This window comes from Amblyomma americanum, chromosome 1, assembly GCF_052857255.1.
Source record: "Amblyomma americanum isolate KBUSLIRL-KWMA chromosome 1, ASM5285725v1, whole genome shotgun sequence".
Taxonomy (NCBI): Eukaryota; Metazoa; Arthropoda; class Arachnida; order Ixodida; family Ixodidae; genus Amblyomma; species Amblyomma americanum.
The window spans coordinates 335,817,311-335,844,245 of record NC_135497.1 but is presented as its reverse complement, the minus strand read 5'-3'; the positions used below and the strand labels follow the sequence as shown (position 1 = coordinate 335,844,245).

General features: G+C 50.8%; 1 protein-coding gene across 1 annotated transcript; it reads left to right on the top strand.

The window, feature by feature from the left end:
- Positions 1-3,478: 3,478 nt before the first annotated feature.
- LOC144115520 (uncharacterized) lies at positions 3,479-26,935 on the top strand. Its single transcript, XM_077649932.1, has 2 exons — positions 3,479-4,144; positions 22,391-26,935. The coding sequence occupies exons 1-2, from the start codon at positions 4,125-4,127 to the stop codon at positions 23,346-23,348; spliced, it is 978 nt and encodes a 325-aa protein (XP_077506058.1). The 5' UTR covers positions 3,479-4,124; the 3' UTR covers positions 23,349-26,935.

Here is a 26,935-nt window from a genome sequence, read left to right as displayed (position 1 = left end):
GCTGGGAACGTGCGCCAGTACCTCCTCCTCGAGTAGAAGGAAGGCGTCTTGAGTAGATAGCCCGGATCGGAAGCCGATCATGGAAGGAGGGAAGAGGTTGTTGTCTTCGATATAGTTCTGCAGACGAGTTTGGATCACCCTCTCGTAGAGCTTGCCCAGACACGACGTGAGCGAGATGGGGCGGAGCGGAGCGCCTCAAGTGTGGGCAGCTTCCCCGGCTTTGGGATGACGATGATTTCGCAGTGTTTCCACTCTTGAGGGATGATATTCTTTTCCCAGAGCTCATCGTTAATTTACTGAGTTAGATCCTGAATTTGGTCCTCGCCGAGGTTGCGTATTATGGCGTTGGTGATTTTGTCCGCACCTGCCGCCGTATTACGAACGCAGGATCGCGCCGCAGCGTATACTTCTGCCGTCGTTATGGGGGCGTCCAAAGCTCGATTTGGGCTGCCCTGGTAGGTAATCGTGCTAGGTGTTGTAGTCGCACTTCCTATGTATCTGTCGCGGAGCGCTGCGAGAAGAGCTGCGTCGTCACCCGGGAACAGGTGGGAAATCCGCTTGAGTGTACGGGTCCCTTCGGACTTGGACTTGGTTGGGTCTATCAAGTTTCTGAGAATTGCCCATGTCCGAGACGTGCCCAAAGTGCCTCGCAGAGACTCGCAGAACTGTTGCCAGTTCTGATGCGAGAGTTGCGTGGCGTACGTTTGTGCCTCTTCCGTGAGCTCGACTATGCGGGTTCGAAGTTGGCGGTTCAACTTTTGGGTCTTCCAACGGCGAACGAGTTTCGCGCGCTGATCCCATAATTTGAGTAGGTGCCTGTCTACCTCAGGTGTCTCGTTTGTGTGCTGTACGACTTCGGTGGCGGTGCTGTGAGCCTGGCGAAGGGCCGCGCTCCAATCCTGGATAGATTCTATATGTCCCGTAGGGAATTCCGAATTGCGAAATTTTAGCCAGTCCGTTATTCTGGCTGGTCCAATGCTTCTCCGGATTTTGGATGAAGTGATAGAGGTGCTTAGGATGCAGTGGTCGCTCCCCAATGTTTCGATTAGGTTGGTCCACTTCGAGTGGCTTACGTTCTTGACCAGGGTGAGGTCAGGACAGGAGTCTCTAGACACGCTGTTTCCCTCTCGTGTAGGCAAGACAGGGTTAGTTAGAAGTTCCAGTCCTAGCGTGTGTATCGCTTTCACTATAGACTGACCTCTTACCGTGTTATCGCAATACCCCCACTCTCTGTGGGGTGCGTTGAAATCTCCTACGATCACGAGCTGATTACACTGCGCTTTGTGAGAGGCAGCCAATAGTAGGTCTGTAAAGTCCCCTTTCCTAGGCTTGGGGGGCTTGTAGACGTTTATGACAAAGGTGCTTGCTCGGCCGCGCTTGTTGGGCACAATGTCGACCGTCAAGTGTTCGGCGTCCGGTACTGGCAGGGCGTGCTCGACCACAGTTACATCTTTTGCCACTAGGATGCCAACCGATGGCATCAGGGGCTGACTAATCGTACAGTATCCCGCCAGCGTCGGGGCCTTATCGGCTCCCACTTCCTGCAGGCAGATAAGGTCTGGACGGATTGGAGTGGTGGCAATGAACTGTTTGAGAAGACCCGCTTTGCGCTTGTAGCCTCTACAATTCCACTGCCAAATTTCTATGTGTTCTGCATTTTGGCTGCTTTTAGGGTGCGTGGCCATCTTGGACGTGTCGGAATGACGTGCGACCCGCATCGCTGCTGACTGAGCTGGTGCGACTGCGTAACTGCGAGGGGCCCTGGCCATGTTCGTCCGACGAGGCTCGTTTACGGTATTGAGTTTGAAGCGTCTGGATGGCAGTTGTGTGCTGATTGAGAATAGTCTCATGTCGCGCGAGTGTATGGTGAATGGTTTCTATTTTCTCTGTTAGTGTTTGGAGAAGTGTGGACATTGAGACCTGCAGAGAGTTCATTATCCGTTCTTCAGTGTCGCGGATCATTTGGACGGTTACGGATTCTGTCGGTTTTGCGAGGGGTGGCTCTGAGTCTTTATGTGGGTGCGAAGGTGTTTTGTTTGTTTGGTTCTGTATGAGGACCTGTTCTAATTTGGCCGTTAGGACCTTAATTTTCGTGTTTTGGTCGGTTATCTTGGCGCTTTGCGACGCAATGGTAGCCCGCAGCTATTCGAAACGGGGGTCGTTTGAAGGAGCGGGAGGTCCCTGCACTTTCTCTGCCCAGCTCACCTGCTTTTGGCCTTGTGGTGGCGTCTTCTTATTTCGTTTTCCCTCGTCCGCGGCCGGAAGGGCTGGGGGCGGGACTGGTGTCTTCGTCCGGGGTCTGGAGTTGGAACGGCTCCGTGAGCGGCTGCTGCTCTGGTTACAACCTGTAGTCTCCTCGTCGTCCGATGAAAACCATCTGTTGTTGTAGATCCTGGGTCCCGCGTCTTTACGGGACTGGTGAGTCGTCTTCTTGGCGCCTTTGTTAGTAGCGGGTCGTGGTGTTCTGGCTGGTTTTAGACGTTTTGGGCACTCCCGGGATCCCGTCTCGTGCTGGCAGGCGCACAGTCCGCACTTGGGTTGGCACTGGTGTGTTATGGGCGGGTCCTGGGCCCCGCATAGGCGGCAGACTCTAACTTTTGGTATCGGGCAGACGTCCGGGCAATGTCCGGGTTGCATGCATATATGGCAGAATTGCCTGGCTGGCCTGTACGTGAAGCACGGGTATTCGCAGCCGTCGTAGTATACGGATCGGGGGAGTTGGGTTCCTTCGAGCGTGAGAAGGGCTGTCGTTGAAGAGCCGAGGATTCTGGCGTCTAACAGTTCGATACGGTTGTCCCTGATGCGCACCCCCGCCATGAGGGTGTCGCGTGTCTCCTGGGGATCGAGTCCGTGAATGACCCCTCGGAGTGTGGTAGCTGGAAAAGGGACGTACGCTCGCACGGGGTGGGGGCTCTCGTCCAGGGTGAGGTGGGTGATCTTACAGAGCTCCGCCGCTGTTTCTTCGTGCGGGGTGCTGATTACGAGGATGTTGGACCCGACATGAGGTCGGAGTATGTATTTGCCTTTCACCTTGGTCGGGTCTCGGCAGGAATGAACGAGCGCTGCCGAAATGACACGGGTCGGGTAGGTCTTGAGCGCTAGCCCACGTGTCGGTCGGATGACGACTTTTATATCATTTTTTAGAAGGGGTTGAAGCTTGGGACGGCGAGTGCCCGGTTGACGGTTTGCGTTCGATGACTGTCCTGACGTGCTCGGCGGGTTTCCGCCCACGGAGGCAGAAGAGTCCAGAGTGGATGGATTCTGGGCTTGCCTGGCCTGTCTGCGGAGCTTCTTTGCCCGTCGCTTGTTGAGTGCGTGCTGCCAGCCTGGACCACCGCCAAGAGGTGAGCTCGCACTCTCCACCGACGAAGAGGACAGAAGATCCTGGTTCTGCGGGGGAGTGTCACGGGAATCTATCTCGGAGTCGTCGTGCAACGGGTTTGGAGAGCATGCATTCGGGTAGGTGCCGCATGGCGGTGTCGCACCGCTCGACGACGACCCAGTGGCCATTTGGTGGTCCTGTAGCCTCACAGGAAATCAGTTCGATGAAAATCACCAACACGAAGCTCGAGAACGAGGGGCGCGAAGCGAGCGGAAGGCCCTCATCTCTCCCGCGGTGTCGGTCCTCCCCCTACTCCCTCTTGATTTCGTTTTTTTTCCTCCTCCGCCTCCTTCCTCCTCGATGTCTTTCTGCGTCCCCGTTCGCTTCGCGTCCTCTCTCGCTGCTGTCTTTTCGTTGTTCGCTTCTTCTACGCGCGTCCTTTCGCGAGGGGCTCGCCTTCAGCGCACGGCGGTGCGTCGTTGGTTTGCAGCGGGATCCGCTTTTTTGCCTCCCCCCTCCTTCTCCTTTGTCTCTTTCGGAAGGGCTGGGAGGGGGGAATCCAAGAGAAGAGACGAGGGGGATGTGGCAGGAAGGGCACGGCCAGGTTGCGTGGGAAAGGGGGACCCCAGCTAGCTTGGTGGGCAGTGCGGCAGAGACGAGAGAGGAAAAGTGCTGCTGCTTGCTCGCGCTCGGGCGATTGCGGTGCTGCTGCGGGGCGACAGCGCGTCAAGCTGGAGTCTGCCGACGAAGCGACTGACTCGCCGAGCGGCGCGTTCTCAAGCGCAGTGACAGGGGTGGCTACATGTACTACCACATTGAGAAGTAAGTACCATGCCTCGCGAACAGTGCTGTGCTGTCTCGGCACGCATCTTGTCTGCGGCGCTGACGGGTTGCACTGGGCGCAAGTGTGCGCGTGCCATGGCCGCCGGCTGGTTCCAGTTACGCCGGGTTTCACCGCGTCGCGCCAGCGTGGCGCCAGAGGGCGCGACGCGTGCGACCGTTGTTTTTTTTTTCCTCCTCCATGCCTTTATTAGCAGGCAGCGGCGATTCGCGCTGCGCCTTGCTGGCCTTGCCTTGAGCGTTTGTCTTTACTGTCGGCAGTCGTTACTGCTAACGCAGGATTTTTATCTGCATTTAAGTTACCGCCTCCTCGTGTGTGGAAGCTCATCAAGCTGTGTGCAGCCGCAACCGAATGATCAGTCCTATAAAAGCTTCTTTGATTTCGCAAGAGCGGAGGAGTCTGAAGCTGGAGTGAAGCATGAGCTGTTAGACAGGTACAGCCTCGCCAGCGTGCCCGCTCGTGCAGATATCATTCATGTAGGGTGCAGAAGTGTTTGCTTAGTTGACCGAAACTTACCCCCGAGAAGTCATAGAGGTGTGTAGGGAGGAGCACGTGCTGCTGTGTGGATGTTGATACTCGGACTTGCAGCGGAGTGGAAGCTACTACCAGCACGAGGCGACGGCTTCCACAGGTGTGCTGCTCGCACGCGCTCGTAAGCCAAGTACGCAGGGTTGCAAGTCGTTTCTTCGTGCTCGCAGCTTCCACTACTGTGAACAAGCTGTGAGACGGAGCGTACACAATGGCTTCACTACCATGACCATGGACCCACGGAGAGGGACGCGCGCGAGCTCATCTGCTACATGCACCAGGGGTAGAATTCTGACTTGCAAAAGGAAATGAAGTACCCGTCTTTGCCGCAACTTCCCTATGGCACTCTCACTTGCGAATTTCATTTATTACGTAGCAGTTCGCCTATTTCAGTTAACCACGTTCTGATGCACGATGTGATGTTACGTTCAGAAACTTCAGCTAGCAATAATCACGAACGAAGCTAAGCAAAGCATTTCTTATATTTAAAGGCAGTCAACTTTAAGAACTTGCATCCAGAAGGCAGTAATGTTCTCTACGACTGCTTTTCGCTTGGAGGTCACACTAGCGCTCTGCGTGGGAAATTAATTTAGGTGTGTGCAAATAGTACTTTTTCGATAGCGAATCGAACACGGATAGTGTACGTAGTTTTGCTGCCGAATCGAATATGAATAGTATAGTTGAAAACTGAATCAGTATGAATCGGGTATTTGTGGGATTATTCGCTAGGCATGCGAATATTCATGGAAAACAGCGAAGCGTTACCAGCAGCGCGTAATTCATGGAATTAAAGTTGTAGCTCTAGAAAGACTCATCACTGATCTCCACTAGAGGACGCGCTACATAATGTCAGTATAGTATATTAGCTTCATGAGCGTCATGTCATAGGCATAGGAAAATTAAATTTGCCACGATCTCCGATATCGGACAAGAAGGCAGGGTTTGCCAAACCTGGCTGAACTCTCGCCTCGGCCAGTCTTGGAGGAAATGTGCATGAGCGTTAAGATCGCGGCAGCACATAGGTAAGCTGTGCGCCGTCGGAATGGGCCCTGTTTTTAAAACTGTCATCGAAAGAAACGACGGCGTTCCCTATTCGAACTTCGTGCTAGTTAATAATTAAGCGCGTTTCTTTTTATGATGTCACTGGCAGCAAGTGCCTCGCGCTGAAATGGGTGTTCGGACGACAGTTTGCCGCATTGAAGCCAGAAGATGTTTTTAGCATACTATACTTTTACAGCCTTCCATGCAGCATGCTGTAGGGTGGGCGTCGCAATTGTTTACTTTTCTTACCCTGTGCAAGCGAGTTCTCAACGCGGCGCATCCTACTGAGCACGCTGCTGCTGTTAGACCAAGGCTTTCTTGATTTGCCGAGGGAGCGGTGGTCAACCTCTTGGAGCCACGAAAAGGAAATCTGCGATCATTGCGATTGAATAAGTTTGCACGGAGGATCCGCCTCCGGCAGATCTAGTCGCATCTCCCACGCTTGAAAAATGGGAAGCTGTTCTCGCCAGCCCGAAACCGGACGTTCAGTCCCGGGCCACAGCAAGAGCGCAGGAGGTAACCGGAGCGGCTGAAGTGACCCAAGAATATCACCATCTCCCCGACAAAATTTTCTCTCTCTCTCTCTCTTGAATTACCGCGTCGCCCTCGACAAGGAAGTGGGAAGGGTAGAAATTCGTGATGCCTGAAGCGCTGATTTTGTAGTTTTGTGGCTCCGAGAAGAGAATGCGCGCCAAAAGATTGAAATGTATGTATACAACCTCTTCGGGGGTGTGACCTGTAAATTTCTTTGTGGGGGAACCACGTTTCACGTGGTTATGTTCAGCGCTGGATTAGGGGAGGGGGCGCTAAGGGGGCTGCAGCCCAGGGCTTCACCTCGCACAGTAGGAGAATGTGGCCCATTTATTCTAACCTGCTTCATATATGGAACCATGGGCAACAGAACTTCGAGCGACATGTACGAAGCGAGAAAACCAGAACGAGCAGGCGGGGTCTCCCACCTAATGTAACAGCATGTGTTTAGCCTGATCATTTGGGGGAGAGCTGTATAGACTGAATGCATAATGGACTTTGAGATTATTTTCCTGTTGATGATGATGGTGTATTTTTATGGTGCAAGGGCATCTATGGCCAATGAGCGCCATGGCACAAAGTATTTTCATTTGCTCAAGGTGGGGTCAAAGACCCATTTCCCAAGCATTTCACCCTGAATAAGCTGAGCACCAGGCCAGGGGAAGCTCGTACCTGGCGAGATTATTTTTCTTATAGAATTCATTTTTAAAATAGAGAGTGTTGTGCTTAAATTCATCCTTGAGGTATTCCATTTTCCTGAATAAAATTCCTCAAAAGGGTTGAGCTAGGTGGACATTAAATGGATGGCTATACAGAAGTCTTTAAGGCAGTTCAACTTCTGGCTGTGGATGTCAAGCTCAGCCAGGTCCTGAAGAATCCCAAACCTCCAGGTTTTGTCATATGCTTTCTCTAAATTGGAGACAGCAAGGCAGTGTTGTGTATGAAAGCTTCTCGGACAGTATTTTCAAGACGAACAAGGTGGTTGGTAGTGGAGCACGCTTTTTAAAACCACATTGGTGGACATCCAGAAGCTCACGGACTTCTAACACAAAGGTTAATCTGATATTCACATCACTATCAAAGGATTTCACTAGACAGCTGGTGAAGGCTATGGGCCTATAGCTGCTAGGAAGGGCAGGTGGTTTTCCGGTTTTCAAAAGTGGAACAATAACGGCTTTTTTTCCAGGCTTTGGGTATCTTCCCCCGATACCCAACTTTGTTAAAAAAATATTAAAAGTACCTCTACAGCAGGTTTAAAAAGATGGGCTAGCAGTTGATAATGTATTTCGCCAGGGCCAGGTGCAGTCTGCTTGCCGGCGGATAGTACTGGATGAATTTTTTGAACTGCAAGTAAATTATTATAGGATTCATTTGTACCGCCACTTGTCGGCGGTCTGTTTTTCAGTTGTGCTTTTGTATTTTAGGAATGATTCTGTGTAGTGAGATGAGCTGGAGACTGTACAAAAATATTCACCCAAAATATCTGCCTGTTCTTCTATATTGGTCCGTATACCAGGGGCTGAGAGAAAGGGAATTGTGAGTGGGGAGTAGCTGCCACTCATTTTTCCAACCTTCTCCCACATTTGTTTTGATGTCGTTGAGCTGTTTATAGACACGTAATCTTGCCATGAAGTTCTTTTGGCATTACGGCGGATACATCGGGCTTTTGCTCTGGACTTTTTAACGTTTATGAAGTTCACCACAGGTAAAATGGAATTCTGAAAGATTGAATCACGGCAGAATTTTTTTCACCATATCAGGGAGGCAAAGCTGGTGCTTCCTGTTGTTGGAGTTTGCATTATGCATTATTTTTAAAATTCTGTCATAGTAAGCATTTACCACGCTGTGTCAAAATGGTTTTTTTCTGTTGAGTTTTTTGGCGTTTATTTTTAGAGCAGTCGTTGCACAACCACTTGGTTTTTCATTATATTGCAGTTTTCAATTTCATGTGAGGGCAGAAATTGCATTCAGGTTCATCGCTTTCATGTTCTGCTTGTTACCGCAGCGGTGGCCAAGTGGTTGAGCATCCGCCTCGCATGCGGGAGGTGCGGGGTTCGATCCCCAGTGCCTCCGGGTACCCACCGGTGATACAATGGGTACAAGCTTTCCCCTGGTCTGGTGCTCGGCTTATTTAGGGTGAAATGCTTGGGAAATGGGTCTTCGACCCCACCTTGAGAATTTAAAAAATACCTTGTTCCATGGCGCTCTTTGGCCATAGATGCCCTTGCGCCATAAAAATTCATCATCTTCTGCTTGTTTTTGTCGGGTTCATGCAACGACTGCTTGGTCAGCATCTGGTGAATCAATGTCCAACACCTCATCACATGAGGTGGGCAGCTCTTGCATTCTAAAGGTCTCGTGTTCTGAATGTCTGCTTTGGAGGAAAAAGCATTTCTCCTGATATATAAGGTGCAGAAATGTCAGAAAAGGTGACATTTAGACAACACAAACTGTTACGGAACTCAAACACAAAACACAACTGCAAGGCACGTTCTACTTTAGGGCCTATACCTTCCAATCATTCCATTTGGAATCACTGATCTCTGCGAACCCTTGTAGCCCTCGTTAACTTATTTTTACGAAAGAATTTACTTTGAAGGAATAACGTCTCCTGCTAGTCCACCTCTAAAACAAACACCATTTTTTAAATTGAAAGCTTTACTAGCTTAGCTGCGCCCATTTCGCTGTTGTCTGCACACATGACCTTGAACAGGAGCGGAGCTGCTTAAGTAACCACGTGACGTACCACGTGCCTCGCAGCAGGTGCAGCCATGTGCGCTATCATCGTTGCAGACCGCTGCACACTCCCTATCCAGCGTCTTGCTACAGACTAAGCAAGTCAGCCGGAGCCAACGTCCTCAAGAGTGGGTACTCGCAGGCATCAGGCCGAGTCTGATCATCTGGTCGACACTGCCAACTGTGTAAGGGATTTAGCAATCGATAGGAAGCGTAAATGCACTAAACAGGCAGCCGAAACCAATGAAGAGCGGGACTTTCACCTCGCTCGTTGCTAACCACAGCTACACCAAGGCTTAACTGGGCGGTACCAAAGCTTTCGCTTGCATAACCAGGGTTAGCTGAGCTAAGCCGCAGCCAATTTATTTTTTCCATAGGGCCGAAGGGAGGCAGTGGTATCCATCAATGGTGGCAGCAGAGTGCAAGCAGTTTTCGCACTCCCTTCTTACAAAATAATATTTGCCTACGGTCTTTATTTTTAATATATATAGATAAACAGCTAAATGCTGGATTTGCCATAAAAACAGTTGGCGTTTTCTTCCTCATCTCATGCATATGTCTGTGATTCCAAATCGCTGAGTCAGAAAGGGTTAACAGCATTTTTATTCCACTGCATGCATAAAAAAAAGCTGTAAGCATTTTGTAGGTGAAATCTGTAAGCATTTGTAAGCATCAATTATAGGTGTAAGCATTTTGTAAGGAAAATAGCACCACAAAGAAAGCTGCCTCTTGGAATCGCTGTGTTAATGTAATTTTCGTTGCAAAACATGGTTTCTTTGTAGATATGCAACAAAACTGCATTCTCATCAAAAAATGGCTTTGCGAAACGTAATAGTGCGAGTAGCGGCAGACGTGTGAAAACAGTGAATGTGATAACTATAGTAGGCTGGTTAGCTAAATTCTAATAATTCACAGCGATAGATTACAGAACTTAGGATTCGCAGCTGACTGTTACTACAGTAGACTCCCTTTAAAGGGGTAGAGATACCAAATTACAAGGTTTTACAAAGCTGTCTTATGTTTCCTTTGCATGTGAGGACCAAATAGGACCACTGGAGCCAAGTATTAAACTCAAGGGAGGTCTAGAATATATTTTAATCCTATTTTAAAATTTGAGCAAATGCTCACTCTTGAAGTCTGCGCCATCGCTAGCGCATCAGCGTGACATAGATTCAGAGAAAAAAAACACTATCGGGTATTTGTTGTGTCATTGCACAGTATTCTGAAGTACGGGATGGATGTTTTGCGGCCTAGCAACCTTGCTCACGATTCTTTTTTTCTTCCGATGGCTCCACAGCCATCCTTCAGTTGATGAAACCGAAACATGTTGCATGAGAAAAGAAATTGCATTATATATTATTTAATGGTCCTAGGCAAATACCACATGGTGAACCATGTTTTCCATTGTATAGCGCATCACTTGAAAGAATAAAACACGCACCTAAAATTAGGTGTCTATGACTCATTTATCAGAAGCGCCCCTAAAAAAAATATGCAAGCATGCTAGCTATATCCTTTTAATGTAATATGAAAACAATGACTAAAATAAAATAGTCTTTAATTCAGAGCAAGGATAAGGATGTTGTGGAGGGCTTTTGTACATATGTGCCCATGCAGTTAGCCAGGTGAAGAACTTTAAAACATGCCATGATTGTGCTCCAGCCATCACAGGTAGCAATGTGAACCTCCCTGAAAACAGCTGGTTATGTGTGAAGTATTTTGTGCCTGGTAGCATACCTCTTGTATCCCCATCAAAGGCAGCACTTGACTTGCTCAAGTTATGTGAAGCCGCCTTCATGCTGAATACTGAAAGCACCCTCAACAACAGGGCTACACTGGAGCACAGTGAGAAATAAATTATAAGATACGTAGCTGCAACTATACCATCCTGTAACAGCATGCCCCAGAAGCTCGCTACCTGCTTCTCGAGAACCAGAATCCATATTTTCTGCAAGAAAAAATTAAACTATATCGAAACTTGGGACCAAAATGTGAGAGCAGGAGCATTGGGGTGCATCAGGCTGCCAGTGCAATTAGGTGAAGGTATTGCAGTACTATCCAATGCGTGGTTCTTCTTAAGTTGCAGGCCAGAAAAAGTACTGAAGGGGCACCTAAGAAAAATAGCAGTTGGCACGTATCAATACATTTAACATGGCAAAAATTAAGTTGTTTTATTACCCCCATAAACTTGCATACAAGGGCAGATTTTAATAATGGGAATATGGCATGCCACATAATACATGTAACAGACCTGGCGGCTCAACTCCACCCGAAAAATACTACAAGAACTATGGCTTCCGTCACAAGAGCCACCCCTGTGCTGAACCCCTGGAGCTTGAGACGCGGAAACTATTCAAAATTGCACCAATTCCTAAGAATATATGCACCCGATCCATGACAAGGAATGAAGGGGCCTTAGAGCAAAATTTATTCAAAGTAAACTAATGAAAGACCTTCCTGAGGAACCAGCCTATTGCGATGCTGCCAGTGGGCTAGAGGGGGCCGTGGTCATAGCAGTGGTAGATGGTAACCACTCCCAGAAGGTAATTGGATCTGTCAATATGCGTAACGCTTTAATAGCTGAAAAGGCTACGATAGCGCTAGCATGTACAGGTACTACAGACAATAAGGCGGCTGTTAGGAACTTTGGCAAGGGCCTAATTTCCAAGCAGGCGGCCAGTCTACTGAGGAAGCACCCGCTAAGCCGGGAGGTTTCAGTCATCTGGGTTCAAGCTCATGAGGGTCTACCAGGCAATGAGGCTGCCCATTGCGTCGCTCGAGATGTATGCACCCGAGCAGCCGTAGAGACCCTACTACCTGGAGACAAAGACCCCCTCATCACCTACAAAGAGCTCTCCGAGACTCCCAGACTAGGCCGAAAGATCTATCCACCACTAGATAGGTCCCAAAGAGAATGTAGGGCCTGGCGAAAAATTCGGGCCAAGCGCTTCTTCCCTTATATTACTCTGCATAGTGGGCTTACAGGCGACCCAGAGGCTTGCAATCTCTGCAACGTACCTCTAAGTCAAAATCATCTGATCTGGCAATGCCCCGAATCTCCGGGAGCTAAACAGACTGATCCCGTGGATCAAGTTGCCTGAGAGTCCTACATCCGCAGCCCAAATGCGAATGTGCAAAAAATCGTCCTACGCTTGGCAGAGGAGGCTGTGACATTCCTTGTGTGCTACGAGGTACATTCCTTGTGTGTGCTACGAGGTACATTCCTTGTGTGTGCTACGAGGTACATTCCTTGTGTGTGCTACGAGGTTCCACGTTCGACGGCGCGGCGTAGACGGAGACCCAGATGACAGGCATCATCAATTACCCAGCCATGCTCGTTGAGAGTGACAACCAGAACGAAGGGGTTTAAGCCCAACCGGACCCGCCGCCGCCGCCGCGGGGAAACAGGCTTTATCCTCCCCAATTGGCGTGGCGGTTCCAGGGGCGGCCCTTCCGAGCACATTCCAGGACAAAGGAACTGTCAGCGATCCAGAGCGCGCCTTACCTTGAGGAGCGAGTGTCAGTTGATGGATGAAGAATGGAGGCCGGTGACCCGCGGGAACTGTCAGCGGGCCAGAGCGCGCCGTACCACAGCCGACGCTATGCGCTACCGCGAAGACAACCTTCTTTCCCTCGGACTCAACACGTGAGGGGAGCGAGACGATAAGTGCGGTGGTATGTTTGTGCGCCCAAATGAAAGCCCTAGCCCCCCTCCTTCCCCTCCGGCGTGGGCGTCCTCACCCTAGGGAGTGTGGAGAAGAGGATATAAAAATCGAGAAGCAGTACGGAAGAAGAACGCTCAGGACGACATCGTTCGCCAAGAGGGCCTTCAGCGCCGAAGCCCGACGGCGTGCAGCTTCTGCCAGCAACCGCTCGAGCCCAACTCCGGAGCCACTCCATCGCCCCCATGAAGTCGTCGGCACGTAAGCTTGGACGCCCCAGCCTCTGATGTATAATCTTAATCATGTGTAATTATTGAATATACCTGTTTGTTTAAACTGAGCCATACGGTGTCTCTTTGCCTCTCCGTCCCGTGTGGACCTGCGCATTATGGAGGTCATCACACTGGTGTCAGAAGTGGGGTCTCAAAAGCAAATGTCCTCTGAATGCTGTGACATTCATGACTTCAAAATTGTAATCAAAAGGGAATCACGGGAGTGAGTGCGGGACTTTTACCCCCATTTGAGAGGCTTGAGGCACTGGAGGGCTTGAGAAAAAAAATGACTGTATCTGAGGGAGCTCCCACTCCACAGCCGTCGCTCGGAGCAAGCATGCTGGCATTAGGAAGCGTCATTCCGACGTTTACGGGAGATAAGACAGGGGTTCCAATCTGCGATTTCTTTTCCATGCTAGAAGAGATTGGGAAAATGGGGGGATGGTCCGATGCTCAAATGCTGGGAATGGCGAGGTGTAAGATGGCAGGAGCTGCTCATGATTTTGCATGGCGAGACGAAAAAGTAAAATCCACAAAATCATTTGCGGAATTTAAGAAGCTCGCGTTTGAGCATTTCGACACTGAACCACGTCACGTGCGGGTACAGAGGTTCCGTGACGCCGGACAGATGGTAGGGGAGGACGTGCGAACATTTGCGTCGCGGCTTCAGCGCCTAGCACGCGATACGTTAAGCAGGGAGGAGGAAGGAGACCAGCTAAGGAAGAAATACGTGGAGGATCTACTTAAAGAGGAAATGACCGCTTTGTTCGTGGCTGGTCTGCAAGACCCCGTGCGCCGGTTCGTGCTCTCGCGCAAGCCGAGCAATTTCGACCAAGCCGTGGAGGCCGCATTGGATGAGGAACGAAATGAGGCGTTAACGACAGCCGCAGCGAGAGTACGCGTCATAGAGGGAGCGGTGCTCAACCCTGAGGTTGCTCTCTTGACAGAGCGGTTAGATCGCTTAGAACAGCTGCTATCTCAGCAGGTAGAACGCCAGGTTGAAGCGCGCGCTCAACAGCGCCCATTCGCTGGAAACCGGAGACCGCCACAAAGCTACAGGCGCGGTATGCGAGATTTTGAAGAAATCGTATGCTTCGCTTGCCAGGGTCGCGGACACATCGCCAGGTTCTGCCAAAACGTGCGCCGTGGGGAGCCACAAAGAGAAGCAGGCGAGACACGCCCTAAGCAAGCCTACAGCGGGGCTCCACATACCGAGACAAAAAACTAGATAGTCCTCCCCAGCCTGAGGAGCGTGGGGAGGGAGCAGTGGATGATGGGGTGGTGGTAGTTTGTGTGGCCGACGAGGCATGCCCTGTTGTGCGTTGCAAGTTAAATGGTTGTTGCATGGAATTGTTGATAGATACGGGGTCAAAGGTGACATTGCTTAAAGAGAGCAGTTTTAACACGCTTCGAAGGAGGGGGGACCGCGAGGTGTTGGAAGCGTCTGGTGGTATGGCAACCAAATTTGTAGGCATAACGGGGGATCCTCTTGGCATAAGTGGACTCTACCGGTTACACTTCTCTCTCGGCGGAATTGCATTGGAGCACCCCTGCTACGTATGCCCGGACACGGTGTCTCTGCCAAACGGAGTGTCAGGTATATTAGGGCAGGATTTTTTGAGAAAAGGGAAGGTAGTAGTCTCATTCTCTGAGGAAGAGGTTAATGCGGGCGGCTCAAAAGTTCCGTTTTTGAACAGGAGAGGGGCTGAGATTCGCATTACCGATATTGACACCCGTCAAACAGTGGGATCATTGGAGAAGGTATATTCGCGGGTTGCCGTCCGGCTGGTCGAGGAGGCGGTCGTCCTTCCTTGGTCGGAGCACATTTTGTACGCGTTTGTGCCTTCAGATGTAGAGAGCGGCGCCGTGGGAGTGCTTGAGCCGGTCGACTCTCTCAGCAATGGCCTGAAGGCAGCCGCGTGCCTCGTGACAGTTAATGACGCCCACAGAGTGCCCCTACGGGTGGTTAACTGTAGCCAGCAGCCACTGAGCCTTCCCAAGAACAAAACATTGGCTTTCTTCACCTCTGCGATAGAGCAACGTGAGCCCACCGATACGGTACTCGCAACTGTAGAGCATGCTAGTCCTTCGGCTGCTCCAAAGGTGTCGTTCGATCTTTCTCACGTAAAATACAGGGAGAGGGAGGTTCTGGCTGGTTTGCTGAACGACTACTCGGAGGTATTCGCCGCGTCCAACCTGGATTTGGGCTGCTGTGGCGTTATAAAGCACAGGATAGAAACCGGCACTTCATCGCCCGTTTACCAGCGTGCGTACATGATTCCTTACTCCCAACGTGAGGAGATGGAGCGGCAGGTGCAGGACCTGATTGATCGCGGCATTGTCGAACACTCAAAGTCACCCTGGGGAGCACCAGCACTATTGGTGGAAAAGCCAGATGGCTCGTATCGATTGGTAGTGGACTACCGCAAACTAAATGCCGTAACTCGCATCGATCCATACCCCATCCCCAATATACAGGAGACGCTTTCTCAGCTGGGCTCTGCCAGGTACTTCACGGTAGTGGACATGGCGGCGGGATTCTGGCAGATAGCAATGGATCCGGCAGATGCCGAGAAAACGGCATTCAACACGCCCTCAGGGCACTATGAATGGAAAAGAATGCCGATGGGTCTGGCCAACAGCCCTGCTGTCTGGCAGAGAACCGCTGATGTTATCCTGGCAGGTCTTCTGGGGAGGCTGTGCTTCGTGTATATGGATGACATTATCATATACAGTGACAGTTTTGATAACCATTTGCGCGATATTGAGCAGGTTTTGGTGCGACTAAGAGCAGCGGGTCTCAAGCTGAAGCCCTCTAAGTGCCAATTCCTCAAAAACGAGGTGAAATACCTCGGGCACGTTGTTTCAGCTGACGGCGTGCGACCGGACCCTGAGAAACTAAGGTGTGTCTCGGATTTTCCATCCCCGACTAGCGTCCGCCAGGTCCGGCAGTTTCTCGGCCTGATCGGTTACTACCGAAGGCACATAGAGGAGTTCGCCAAGCTCGCTAAGCCGCTCACCGCCTTAACAGCCAAAAATGTCGCCTTTCGCTGGGACGAAAACGCGGAGAATGCTTTTGGGGCCCTGAAAAGGAAGCTAATGAGTGCACCGCTGTTGCGCCACCCGGATTTTAGTTTGCCCTTCGTTATGGCCACAGATGCGTCAAAGTTCGCAGTTGGTGCCGTGCTATCTCAGGTTATCGAGGGCAAAGAACATCCCGTTGCTTTTGCTAGCCGACAGCTGAGCCCCACAGAGCAAAAGTACGGAGCTACGGAAAGGGAGTGCCTCGCCGTTGTCTGGGCAGTAAAGCACTTCAGATGCTACCTTTACGGCCGCAAATTCAAGCTAGTCACAGACTGCCATCCTCTGAAATGGGTGATGAGTGTCAGGGACCCTAGCTCGCGACTCGCTAGATGGAATCTACACCTGCAGGAATACTGCTTTGAAGTTGAGCACAAGTCAGGAAAGACACATCTGAATGCTGATGCACTCAGCCGCGCAGCTGCCGTGGCAGCTATAGATGAGTTTGTCCCCGCAGTCGACCCCGCCGAATTACGCACAGAGCAGTGCAAAGATCCTGACCTGAAGCGAATAATCGAAAGCTTAGAGGGCGCACCGTCTCACCCCGAACAGCTAGGTTATTTCATTGACAAAGACGGCACCCTGTGTCGGCGCACGAGGCCAACCAGGAAAGGGAGATTAGAGAAAACCGCTTGGGAGAGAGTCGTCATACCTCGGTCGTGGACAGAAAGGGTTCTTCGCGCGTTTCACGATGCGCCATGCGCCGGTCATTTTGGCGTAGCGAAGACACGCAGGCGTGTGGAGCGTTTGTACTTTTGGAGTGGCATGCGACAGGATGTTAGAGACTACTGTGCGAAGTGTCATTCCTGTCTCGAAAGAAAAACACCCAAGGGACGAAGACCAGCTCCAATTCAGCCGTTCTCTGAGGTTTCGGCTCCCTTCGAGCGGACAGGTATGGACATAATGGGCCCATTGCCCACGACCACTTCCGGAAACAAGTACATTTTAGTATTTGTCCCTTTCAAAATACGCGGAAGCGGTAGCACTCCCAGATCAGAAGGCAGACACGGTTGCAAGAGCATTTGTCGAACAGATCGTGCTCCGACATGGACCCCCGAGGCAACTCTTGACAGATCGGGGAACGAACTTCGTGTCGCAGCTAATGAGGAGAGTTTGCGAGCTGCTTAAGATCGCTAAGAAGCAGACAACACCGTACCATCCGGCTTGCATCGGCGCGGTGGAGCGACTGAACCAAACCGTGGCCGGGTTCCTGTCGCATTTTGTTTCGCGCGACCAGCGGGACTGGGACTTGTGGCTCCCGTATGCAATGTTTGCCTACAATTCCGCAGCACACGAGAGCACTGGCGAATCGCCATTCTTTCTTCTCTACGGCCGAGACCCGGACCAGCCTAGTGAAGTGCCAGAGGGCCCCCGTCGTGTCCCATACGCTTCACTGGACGACTATAAGGTTGAGCTAGAATCGCGCTTGCAAGTGGCGAGGGACATCGCAAAGGAGGCCTTAAAGAAAGCGGCGAAGCGCAGGAAGGAGGTGCACGATCGCAGTGCTAGAGACGCGCCGTTTAATGTGGGGGACAGCGTGTACATTGAAAACTGCCAAAGGCAGATTGGGCTAGCTCGTAAGTTCCAGACGAAGTGGAGAGGACCGTGCGAGGTTGTCGAGAAGCTTTGTCCGGTAAACTTCAGAGTCCGAGACGTAAACCGGCGCTTGATAAGGATACACGCAAATCGCCTCAAGTCGGCACAGGTTCAGTATTCACGAAATGAGGAAAGGGAAAGCGCGGATTTTGATGGGGACAGAAGTGAAGCGGAGCGCGCAGATAGTTCGCAAGAAACGCCCTCTCCTGCATTTGTTCGGCAGGCGCCAGAGGTGACGGCCGGAATGCCACCGGATTTACTTCATGCATCGCTAGAAGAAGCGCGCGAGGTTGCCGCGCAGATAACGCCAGGAGAGGCTCCTGCCACGAGCCCTCGCGAGTCCCAAAGCAGACAAAGGGTCACAGACTTACTTAGTATGACTCATGAAGGCCGATATCCGCTGCGAAATCGGAAAGCTAAGTCGGACTAATGGCGTAAACGGAGCGGAGTTGTGAACTGGTTAGAATTGTGTAATGCCGCAGCTCATAACATTGCTATGGGCTTATGTGTTAAGTTATCGGAGTTGGTAGTTAAACCTTTCTGTCATTAAGTAACACCTTCACAGGAGAGCATGCGGAGCGCATGCAGAACCTGCCCTACTTCCTTTCGTTATCTATATTTTTGTCTGTGCCGTGATCGTGCTAGAAGTGGGAGCTCCTTTGTAACTGTGGTAAATTTATTTCGTCCAGTTTGGACTAGAAAGGAGAGGCTTGGGTGCTGAGTTTCATGTTTATCTGTAAAAGAAGATCAGTGCTGCCCCTGGAGACGCCAGTTATGACAGCGGAGGCATATGGTGTTGTGCAGTGGTGTTGAGTGCAGCGAAAAGTGTTTTGTCGGACGCACTGTGCGAGGCGATTCAGAAAGACAAGGGGAGCTGCAGGGACTCAAATGTTCGGAGAACATTCTTCTGGAGGGTGAGCGAGTGTGACATTCCTTGTGTGCTACGAGGTACATTCCTTGTGTGTGCTACGAGGTACATTCCTTGTGTGTGCTACGAGGTACATTCCTTGTGTGTGCTACGAGGTTCCACGTTCGACGGCGCGGCGTAGACGGAGACCCAGATGACAGGCATCATCAATTACCCAGCCATGCTCGTTGAGAGTGACAACCAGAACGAAGGGGTTTAAGCCCAACCGGACCCAACCGGACCCGCCGCCGCCGCCGCGGGGAAACAGGCTTTATCCTCCCCAATTGGCGTGGCGGTTCCAGGGGCGGCCCTTCCGAGCACATTCCAGGACAAAGGAACTGTCAGCGATCCAGAGCGCGCCTTACCTTGAGGAGCGAGTGTCAGTTGATGGATGAAGAATGGAGGCCGGTGACCCGCGGGAACTGTCAGCGGGCCAGAGCGCGCCGTACCACAGCCGACGCTATGCGCTACCGCGAAGACAACCTTCTTTCCCTCGGACTCAACACGTGAGGGGAGCGAGACGATAAGGGCGGTGGTATGTTTGTGCGCCCAAGTGAAAGCCCTAGCCCCCCCTCCTTCCCCTCCGGCGTGGGCGTCCTCACCCTAGGGAGTGTGGAGAAGAGGATATAAAAATCGAGAAGCAGTACGGAAGAAGAACGCTCAGGACGACATCGTTCGCCAAGAGGGCCTTCAGCGCCGAAGCCCGACGGCGTGCAGCTTCTGCCAGCAACCGCTCGAGCCCAACTCCGGAGCCACTCCATCGCCCCCATGAAGTCGTCGGCACGTAAGCTCGGACGCCCCAGCCTCTGATGTAGAATCTTAATCATGTGTAATTATTGAATATACCTGTTTGTTTAAACTGAGCCATACGGTGTCTCTTTGCCTCTCCATCCCGTGTGGACCTGCGCATTATGGGGGTCATCACAAGGCTTACTCCAAAACCTTCTCTGCGGTCACGATGCAGGAGGGCCAGCAAGGAGGAGACCCTCCCTCCTGGCTGAGCCCCTGCCCCGAGATCCATGTCGGTGTAAATAAAGTCTTCTCTCTCTCTCTCTCTCTCTCTCTCTCTCTCTCGCTATTGAGCTATAGAACCTGCCTGCGCACACTGTGTGTGTGTGTGTGCGTGTTGACACTCGATGGTACCCATAAAAGATGGCGTCTTCATAATAGCAGGTATTATTGGGTTTTTTGGTCGTGCGAGGTTGCTCGGGAGCAACCTGGACCACGCAAATTCCACCGCGACACTAAAAAGAGACACTAAACTTATCCAGTCTCTAGAATCTGCAGTGAACAGCTATGCTGAGCGTGATGTAATAGGTGGTGCCCAATGTGAACGGGCCGCAAGTCATGCTGGGTACTCCGACTTCCAGGTCGTTAGGCGAGATGCTTGTGTACAGCGCTTTGCTTGAAATGCAGAACTTACAAACTTGAATTCGGCTCTTCATGCGTTAATACGCGCGAATGAAGCCGTAGAAGCAATCAGGATACTGTACGTGCATTATTATGTCCGCGCTCAACGTTCCGTATTTGAAGTATTGGCGAAAAAGCGTTGCAAGTGCGATCGTTTCGGCATGCGTCGTCTGTTCGCGCAGAAGTCTAAGACGCTTCATTCACTCACTGAAAAGTTTTCCTGTTGTTACTATTATCATGCACAATTATCATGTTGCAATTATCATGAGGCTGCTACATTGATCTCTAATATATGCTAGGGTACATATTTCCGAGAGGTTACACGCTACCAGGCGCTGAATATATGGACTACCAGCAACCGTAGTCTAGCATTACATACGAGCACACTGCTGCGCACATTGTAGCACAGTGGCTGCGATGGCGAAGAGCTTGCATCATGCAAATCCTCTGAGTACTTGCAGTGCTTTTTCTACACCAACCGCAGTGGCTTAGTGGTTAGGGCAGTCGGCTACCGAATCGGAGGACCTGGGTCAACTCTGGGACGTGGCGGCTGCGTTTTGACGGAGGCGAAATGCGAAAGGCACCCGTGTGCTGTGCGATAGAACCCGTCTAAACTAATCCGAAGCCTTTCACTATGGCGTCCCTCATTTCCCATGTATCACTTCTAGACGTAACACCATGCAAGTTAGAATATTTTGTGATTTTATAGCCTTTACAAAGCTTTCACGAGCACTTCATCGGCGGGTTTCTTGCCATGCGGCAGCAACGGAGCTGTCGTTGCCTGCAAGCAAGGTAGACCGCGTTTTATTTTCTGCGCTAAAATTGGCACATGCGGCGTGTTGAGCTCTTCCCACAAGTCCGTACTTAATGCTTCATGACCTTAGCAAAGGTGCACAATCTGTTTTGCTGTCGATTAATGTTCTTGCCAGCTCAACTGCTTTTGTCGAATATTTGCTATGGCTTATGGAATAATTACTGCACAAGCTGGCATGCATAACAACTGTCTCAAGCAACTGAATTTCAGTTTGTCTATAATGCAAAAATGCAACTGCATGACAAATGTGTTTCATTTTCAGCCCTACTGTATTATTTCTGCCAGTACGAATTGCACCGAGCATGTGCCGAGACTTTGTGGCTGAAAACCTCTACAAATGTGCGTCAAGGGCATGTATAGGCAAGTGACATTACATCTATTCCAGCAATGAGAGGTGCACCCATTTACTGAGGCTTTGGCACATGCATAAGAACTTCTCACACACAAAATTAACCATGCGTAGTTATGCACTGCAATGCATTTCATGGCCTGCATGGTGGTGTGGGACATAACATGCCATTTACATATAACTCGCAGCTCTGAATGTTAAGAATTCCTGAGCTTGATTTCCCAAATGCTGGTTGCTGCATTTGTAGATGAAAAGAAGTACTAAAATAAATGCTTTGTTTTATGGCCTCTCTTGATCAATGTTCACTAGCTTCAGAAAGTAAATCAATGTGGCTTCCCATCAAGGCAGAGGAGAGCCTGTAGCCATTTTGCTGTCGTGAACTTAGTGGTGAACTTAGTGCTCGGAGCCTGGTCGAAGAAGAACCACCAGCCAATGTACGGACAGATATCCCCAATGACAGGCACCTCAGCTGTTGATACACATGTACAGAAATGTGGAATATATAGCTCATGCATTGTGTGCAAAGTGTTCAAGGTAAGGTAGGTTAGTAACAACTAACAACACAAGCAGCTAGGGAGAAAATGAGCTTGCTTTGAGTTTTTCTTAATGAAAACCTCAAGTCAGAGGAAGGCATCAAAGCCTGATGCAACAGCTACGCTACAGGCACCACAACATAGTCAGGCATAAAGACAAAACAGAAAGCAGACCGCAGCCAAAAGCAGAACTAACTCTTCACTTAGGCAGCTTTACTGTTTGTTGAACTGCAAAATGAGAAAGTTCATCGGCTGTTAACTGGTAACTCTTCTTGTCATGTAGGTAACAAAACATCTGATATAACCGTTGTCTTGCAAGAACTCTTGCAGGCACATTTTATACAGCACAGCACGTAATAAATGAGTTTAATGCAGGAGATCTGAGCGACAAATAGTAAATTATAATAAATAGCATGGTAGAGTGTAAAAAAATCATGCTTCGGCTGTTCCAGCACACACAGAAGCTTGATCGGAGTTGTTTTCAGCATTTTCTACAAGTTCCTTTCACCAAATCTTCTGCAATGTTGAATCAAAGGCGTTCCCACCCAGTTTGAGTTTTGGCATGAACACTGCGGCATAGCTTGTATCTTAACTGACTTTGGTAAACCGTCCCTAAGACACGTGGTACCAAAAAATCTGGAATGTCTGTGAACACAATGTATTCCTTGGCCTTTTATAACTAGCAATTTTATAGGGTGTTTATTACTTTTTATTCTTGCGGATAATTGACCCAATGACCGCCAGACCGGCCTCTGCCGTCCTTGCAGCATTCTGCACCATCCCCAGGATTCTGGCACGCCGGACTGCATCGTGTGTCATGGGGCGCACAGCACGGGAAGTCGGAACTGCAAGTTTCGCCTAGCCCGTCAGCAGCCGACGGGTCTGCAGCAGAGCAACGAGGACAAGAGCCAAACGGGCAAGGAGGAGCGGCGTTCGAGGCCCAGGAAGCGGTCATCTAGCGGTGCGAGAGGCGATAGCAAGAGCAGGGACCGGTCAGCTTCCTTCCCGCCACTGCCCGGACCCGAGCCTGGCAAAGGAGGAGGGCAAGGTTCCGGTCATGGAAGAAGCCCAAGTGCCACGAGGAAAAAGGTGAGCTGGCCCAACGCGGGCTCCCAAAATGAGACTGCTCGAGAGAAGGAGCTACAAAGGCAGGTGCTGCAGCAAGCCGAAACTATCAAAAAGATGGAAGCTAGGATAGCAGAGATGGAACGCGCGCTTAAAACCGGCAGAGTAGACAGGGTACAGACGCCGTTGGCCCAAGCCCCACAGCAAGCGGCGCAGGCGAACGCTTCTCGCGTGGACGATAACACAGCTATGGAAGTGGAGAAAGTGGAGAATCGGGGGACGGTCAAAAGGCCACCTCCGGCAGATGAGGGAGCTCGTGCAAAGAGAGTAGCAGAAACTTCGGCGGCGGACACGCCGCAGCCAGTATTTACAGTCACTTGTCTTAAGAGAGACATGCTTACCCTTGCGGAGAGAGTAGGAAAACTGGAAGAAAGACAGGATAGGCTCGATCGCCGGGTCGACAGGATAGAAGCTAGACTAGGCAACATTGAGGAGCGTCTTGACGCCTTCACCAATGACATGCGGGGTTTCCAGACCCAGGTAATAGACATGTTTAAACAGCTAAATGCTATGCTAGAGGTTAGATTGCCTCCCGTAGTCGGCCAAGAACCGATGTTAGAGAACCTAGGGCTTCACCATGGCCCCTCGCCAGCAAATTGAGGTTTGGCAGTGGAACTGCAGGGGCTTCCGTCGTAAGCGGGGGAACCTGCAGTTGCACATACAAAATCTGGATAGTAAGCCGGACATTATAGCTTTGCAGGAGGCTAGCGGCTCGGTGAAATTACCAGGATTTAAGACATTTACACCACCAGAGATTGATCGAGGGGGCGTATTGAGCGACTTCACGGCCGTGTTAGTCCATCGCAACACCACAGTGATTCAGCATACCATAGATAGCAGCAGGGAGGACTACGTCCTGCTGGAGATTTTGCCCAAAAGAAAGGACGATAAGAGTCTATTTGTTCTTAATGTATACTCTTCTCCAAAAGATAAGGGGGTGGGCCTGCCAGACCTTCTGATAAAGACGCAACGGCTAGCGGCTAGGTCTCAACTCATCGTGGTGGGAGATTTCAATGCGCCTCATCCGGAGTGGGGCTACATCCGAGCCAGCCCGAAGGGAAATAAGCTTTGGCAGGTTGCCCAGGACCTGCGATGGACGATCTTAAACAACCCGCTAGATCATACCAGGATAGGCAACAGCGTAAGCATAGACACCTCTCCAGACCTCACATTTGTGAATGGTATCAGGGATGCACAGTGGGTAAACACGGGACAGCCACTGGGAAGTGATCACTATATCCTTTCCACGATATTTAGTGCTGCTAAGCACAAAGACACGGTTAAAGGAACTCAAGTGACGGACTGGGACCGATTTCGGCAATACAGGAATGACATAGTGAACGGGGAAATCGAGGACTTAGGAGCCTGGATTGACACGCTCAAGCAGGCCGTGAAGAGTACCACAGAAGAGGTTCCGACGGAGGGGGAGGGCTTTACGGCTGACTCTAGATTGTTACACATGTGGGAAGCACATGCGAGTCTCCTTCGGAGGTGGAGGAAACAAAGGCATAATGGGGTCCTCCGTAGGAAAATGGCCAAGCTAGAACGACAAATCGAAGCCTACACATTGGTGTTGCAGTGTCAACAGTGGGGGCAGATTTGTGACCGGATGAATGGGCAATTCGGATGCAAAAAACATGGCAGTTGTTGAGGCACCTTTTAGACCCGGCCGCAACCAAATCTGCGCAAAAGGGGCAAATGGCTAGGCTAGTGCATCGGTATCAAGGCACGATTGGGGAATTCATACATGAACTCCGAAGTCGTTACATAAACAGAGAGGCGGGCGGTTGCTTGCCGGATTACTCGGGAGAGGAAAACCTTGAATTGGATGCAGACTTTACGGTGGCGGAAGTGGAGTTTGCAATGGGCCAGCTTCGTACCACGTCAGCAGCGGGTCCGGACGGGGTTACTAATAAAATGCTGCGGAACCTGGATTTCAAGTCAGTGGGGGCACTCACGAATTTGATGAATAAATATTGGGCGGCCGGGGAGATTCCGCCAGAGTGGAAACATGCTAGGATTACATTTATTCCTAAACCAGGGAAGAAGCTCTGCATTGAGAATCTGCGTCCCATCTCGCTAACGTCGTGCTTGGCCAAATTGATGGAGCATGTGGTCTTGAACAGGCTTCAGGGTTATGTAGGGGACAATGAGTTGATACCTGAAACAATGATTGGCTTCAGGGCTAATTTATCGACGCAGGACGTCATGTTACAGCTCAAAAAAGACGTGGTTGATCATGGGTACGGCACGGGCACCATGGCTATCTTGGGGCTCGACCTCACTAAGGCCTTTGACAATGTTACCCATGAGGCAATATTGAGGAACCTATCAGACATAGGACCGGGGGGTAGAACCTTCCTGTGCATCAGATCGTTTCTGGAGGGTAGGACTGCGGAGATTGTAGTCGGAGAAATGAAATCGGATCCCTTCCCATTGGGGGGCAGGGGGACACCGCAAGGGTCGGTATTATCGCCCTTCCTATTTAATCTCGCCTTGATCAAGATACCACCCAGGCTGCAAGGGATATCGGGACTTAAACATACATTTTATGCGGATGACATTACTCTATGGGTAACAAGAGGCAGTGACGCACAGTTGGAAGAAACTCTACAACAGGCGGTGGATATTGTGGAGGAGGTAGCAGGGGAAGCAGGACTCTCGTGCTCTCAGCCCAAGTCCGAGCTTTTTGTTCTGAGGGATAAACCAAGAGGGATACATGCGAGGCACTATACGCCGCCACCACCTTTAGAGGTGAAAGTGGGGGGAGTACCGGTCGCTGAGGTCCAAACGATCAGGATCCTGGGTATGTATCTGCAGACTAACAGGAAGAATAGCGAGTCCTTGCAAAGGCTTAAAAATACGGTCAATGCTACCGTGCGGCTAATCAGGAGAATCGCCAATCGTAAGAGAGGTGTTAAGGAAAAAGACTTGTGTAAGCTAGTGCAGGCATTTGTGCTCAGTAGAATAGTGTATGCGACGCCTTATTTGAAGTTGGACGCGGCGGAAAAAGGAAAGGTGGAGGCTATGATTAGGCAGGCGTATAAAGCGGCCCTTGGGTTGCCTCAAAATGCGTCTACCGAAAGGCTGCTGGGATTAGGGGTGCACAACACCCTAGAAGAACTACGGGAGGCGCACTTGGTGATGCAGCTCGGTAGGCTTTCAAAAACAAAAGCAGGAAGGGACATATTGGAAAGGATCGGCATTGGAGTTGACGTTCCAGCCGGTGACACGAAAATTCAGATGAGGCGGGAAATGCACAAGAGCTTGTACATAAAACCTTTGCCCAAGAACATGCATCCAATACATCATGAGGACCGCAGGAAGGCAAGAGCCAAAGCTTTACATGCTAAGTACGAAAGTACAACGGGGCAGTCTATGTAGATGTCTCCGAGTATAAGGACAAGGATGCATTTGCAATTGCGGTGGTGGACGGGCGAGGACGCTTGATCGCCTCTGGATCAGTCAAAACCCGCTCCCCAGAAACTGCTGAGGAAGCGGCGATAGCACTAGCTATGACTAGTAGTAATGCTGACCTGATCTTCAGCGATTCAAAAACAGCCATCCGAAATTTGGCGAGGGGCAGAATATCTGTCACAGCGGCGCGGTTGCTGAATCGGGCCACGGAGCGAGGGATTACGGAAACGGAAATTGTCTGGGTACCTGCACACTCTGGGAACCCTGGGAACGAGACGGCTCACATGAATGCTCGAGGTTTCGTCAGCCGAGTAGGTGAGCTGGACGTCCCGGGAAGGTCCACGAGAGATGGGCTGGTATCCTTTCATGACATTACTAATCATTTCAGACTTGAGCGGAGGATTTACCCACCCCCGGACAAGCAATTGGTGAAGGCGCAGGAATGCGTCTGGCGACGATTGCAGACTAGATGTTTCTTCAACCCATACGTATTGAGCAAAATCTACCCGGACATTCAGCCGGAGTGCAAATGGTGTCACGAATTGGCAACCTATGACCACATATTATGGAGCTGTAGCATAGCACCGCCACCGGCGGACATTATGCGTGATCCTTCCCTCGAGCAGGGGGAGGCCGTGTTGGCCAGCTCAGACCCGGTCGTCCAGACCAGGGCCGTGGAGTGGGCCACCCAGGTCGCCGTCAGCCATGGGTTGATGGCCATCTGACACGGAATCGTCCACACATGCTCTCTGACGAAAATAAAGTTTTTC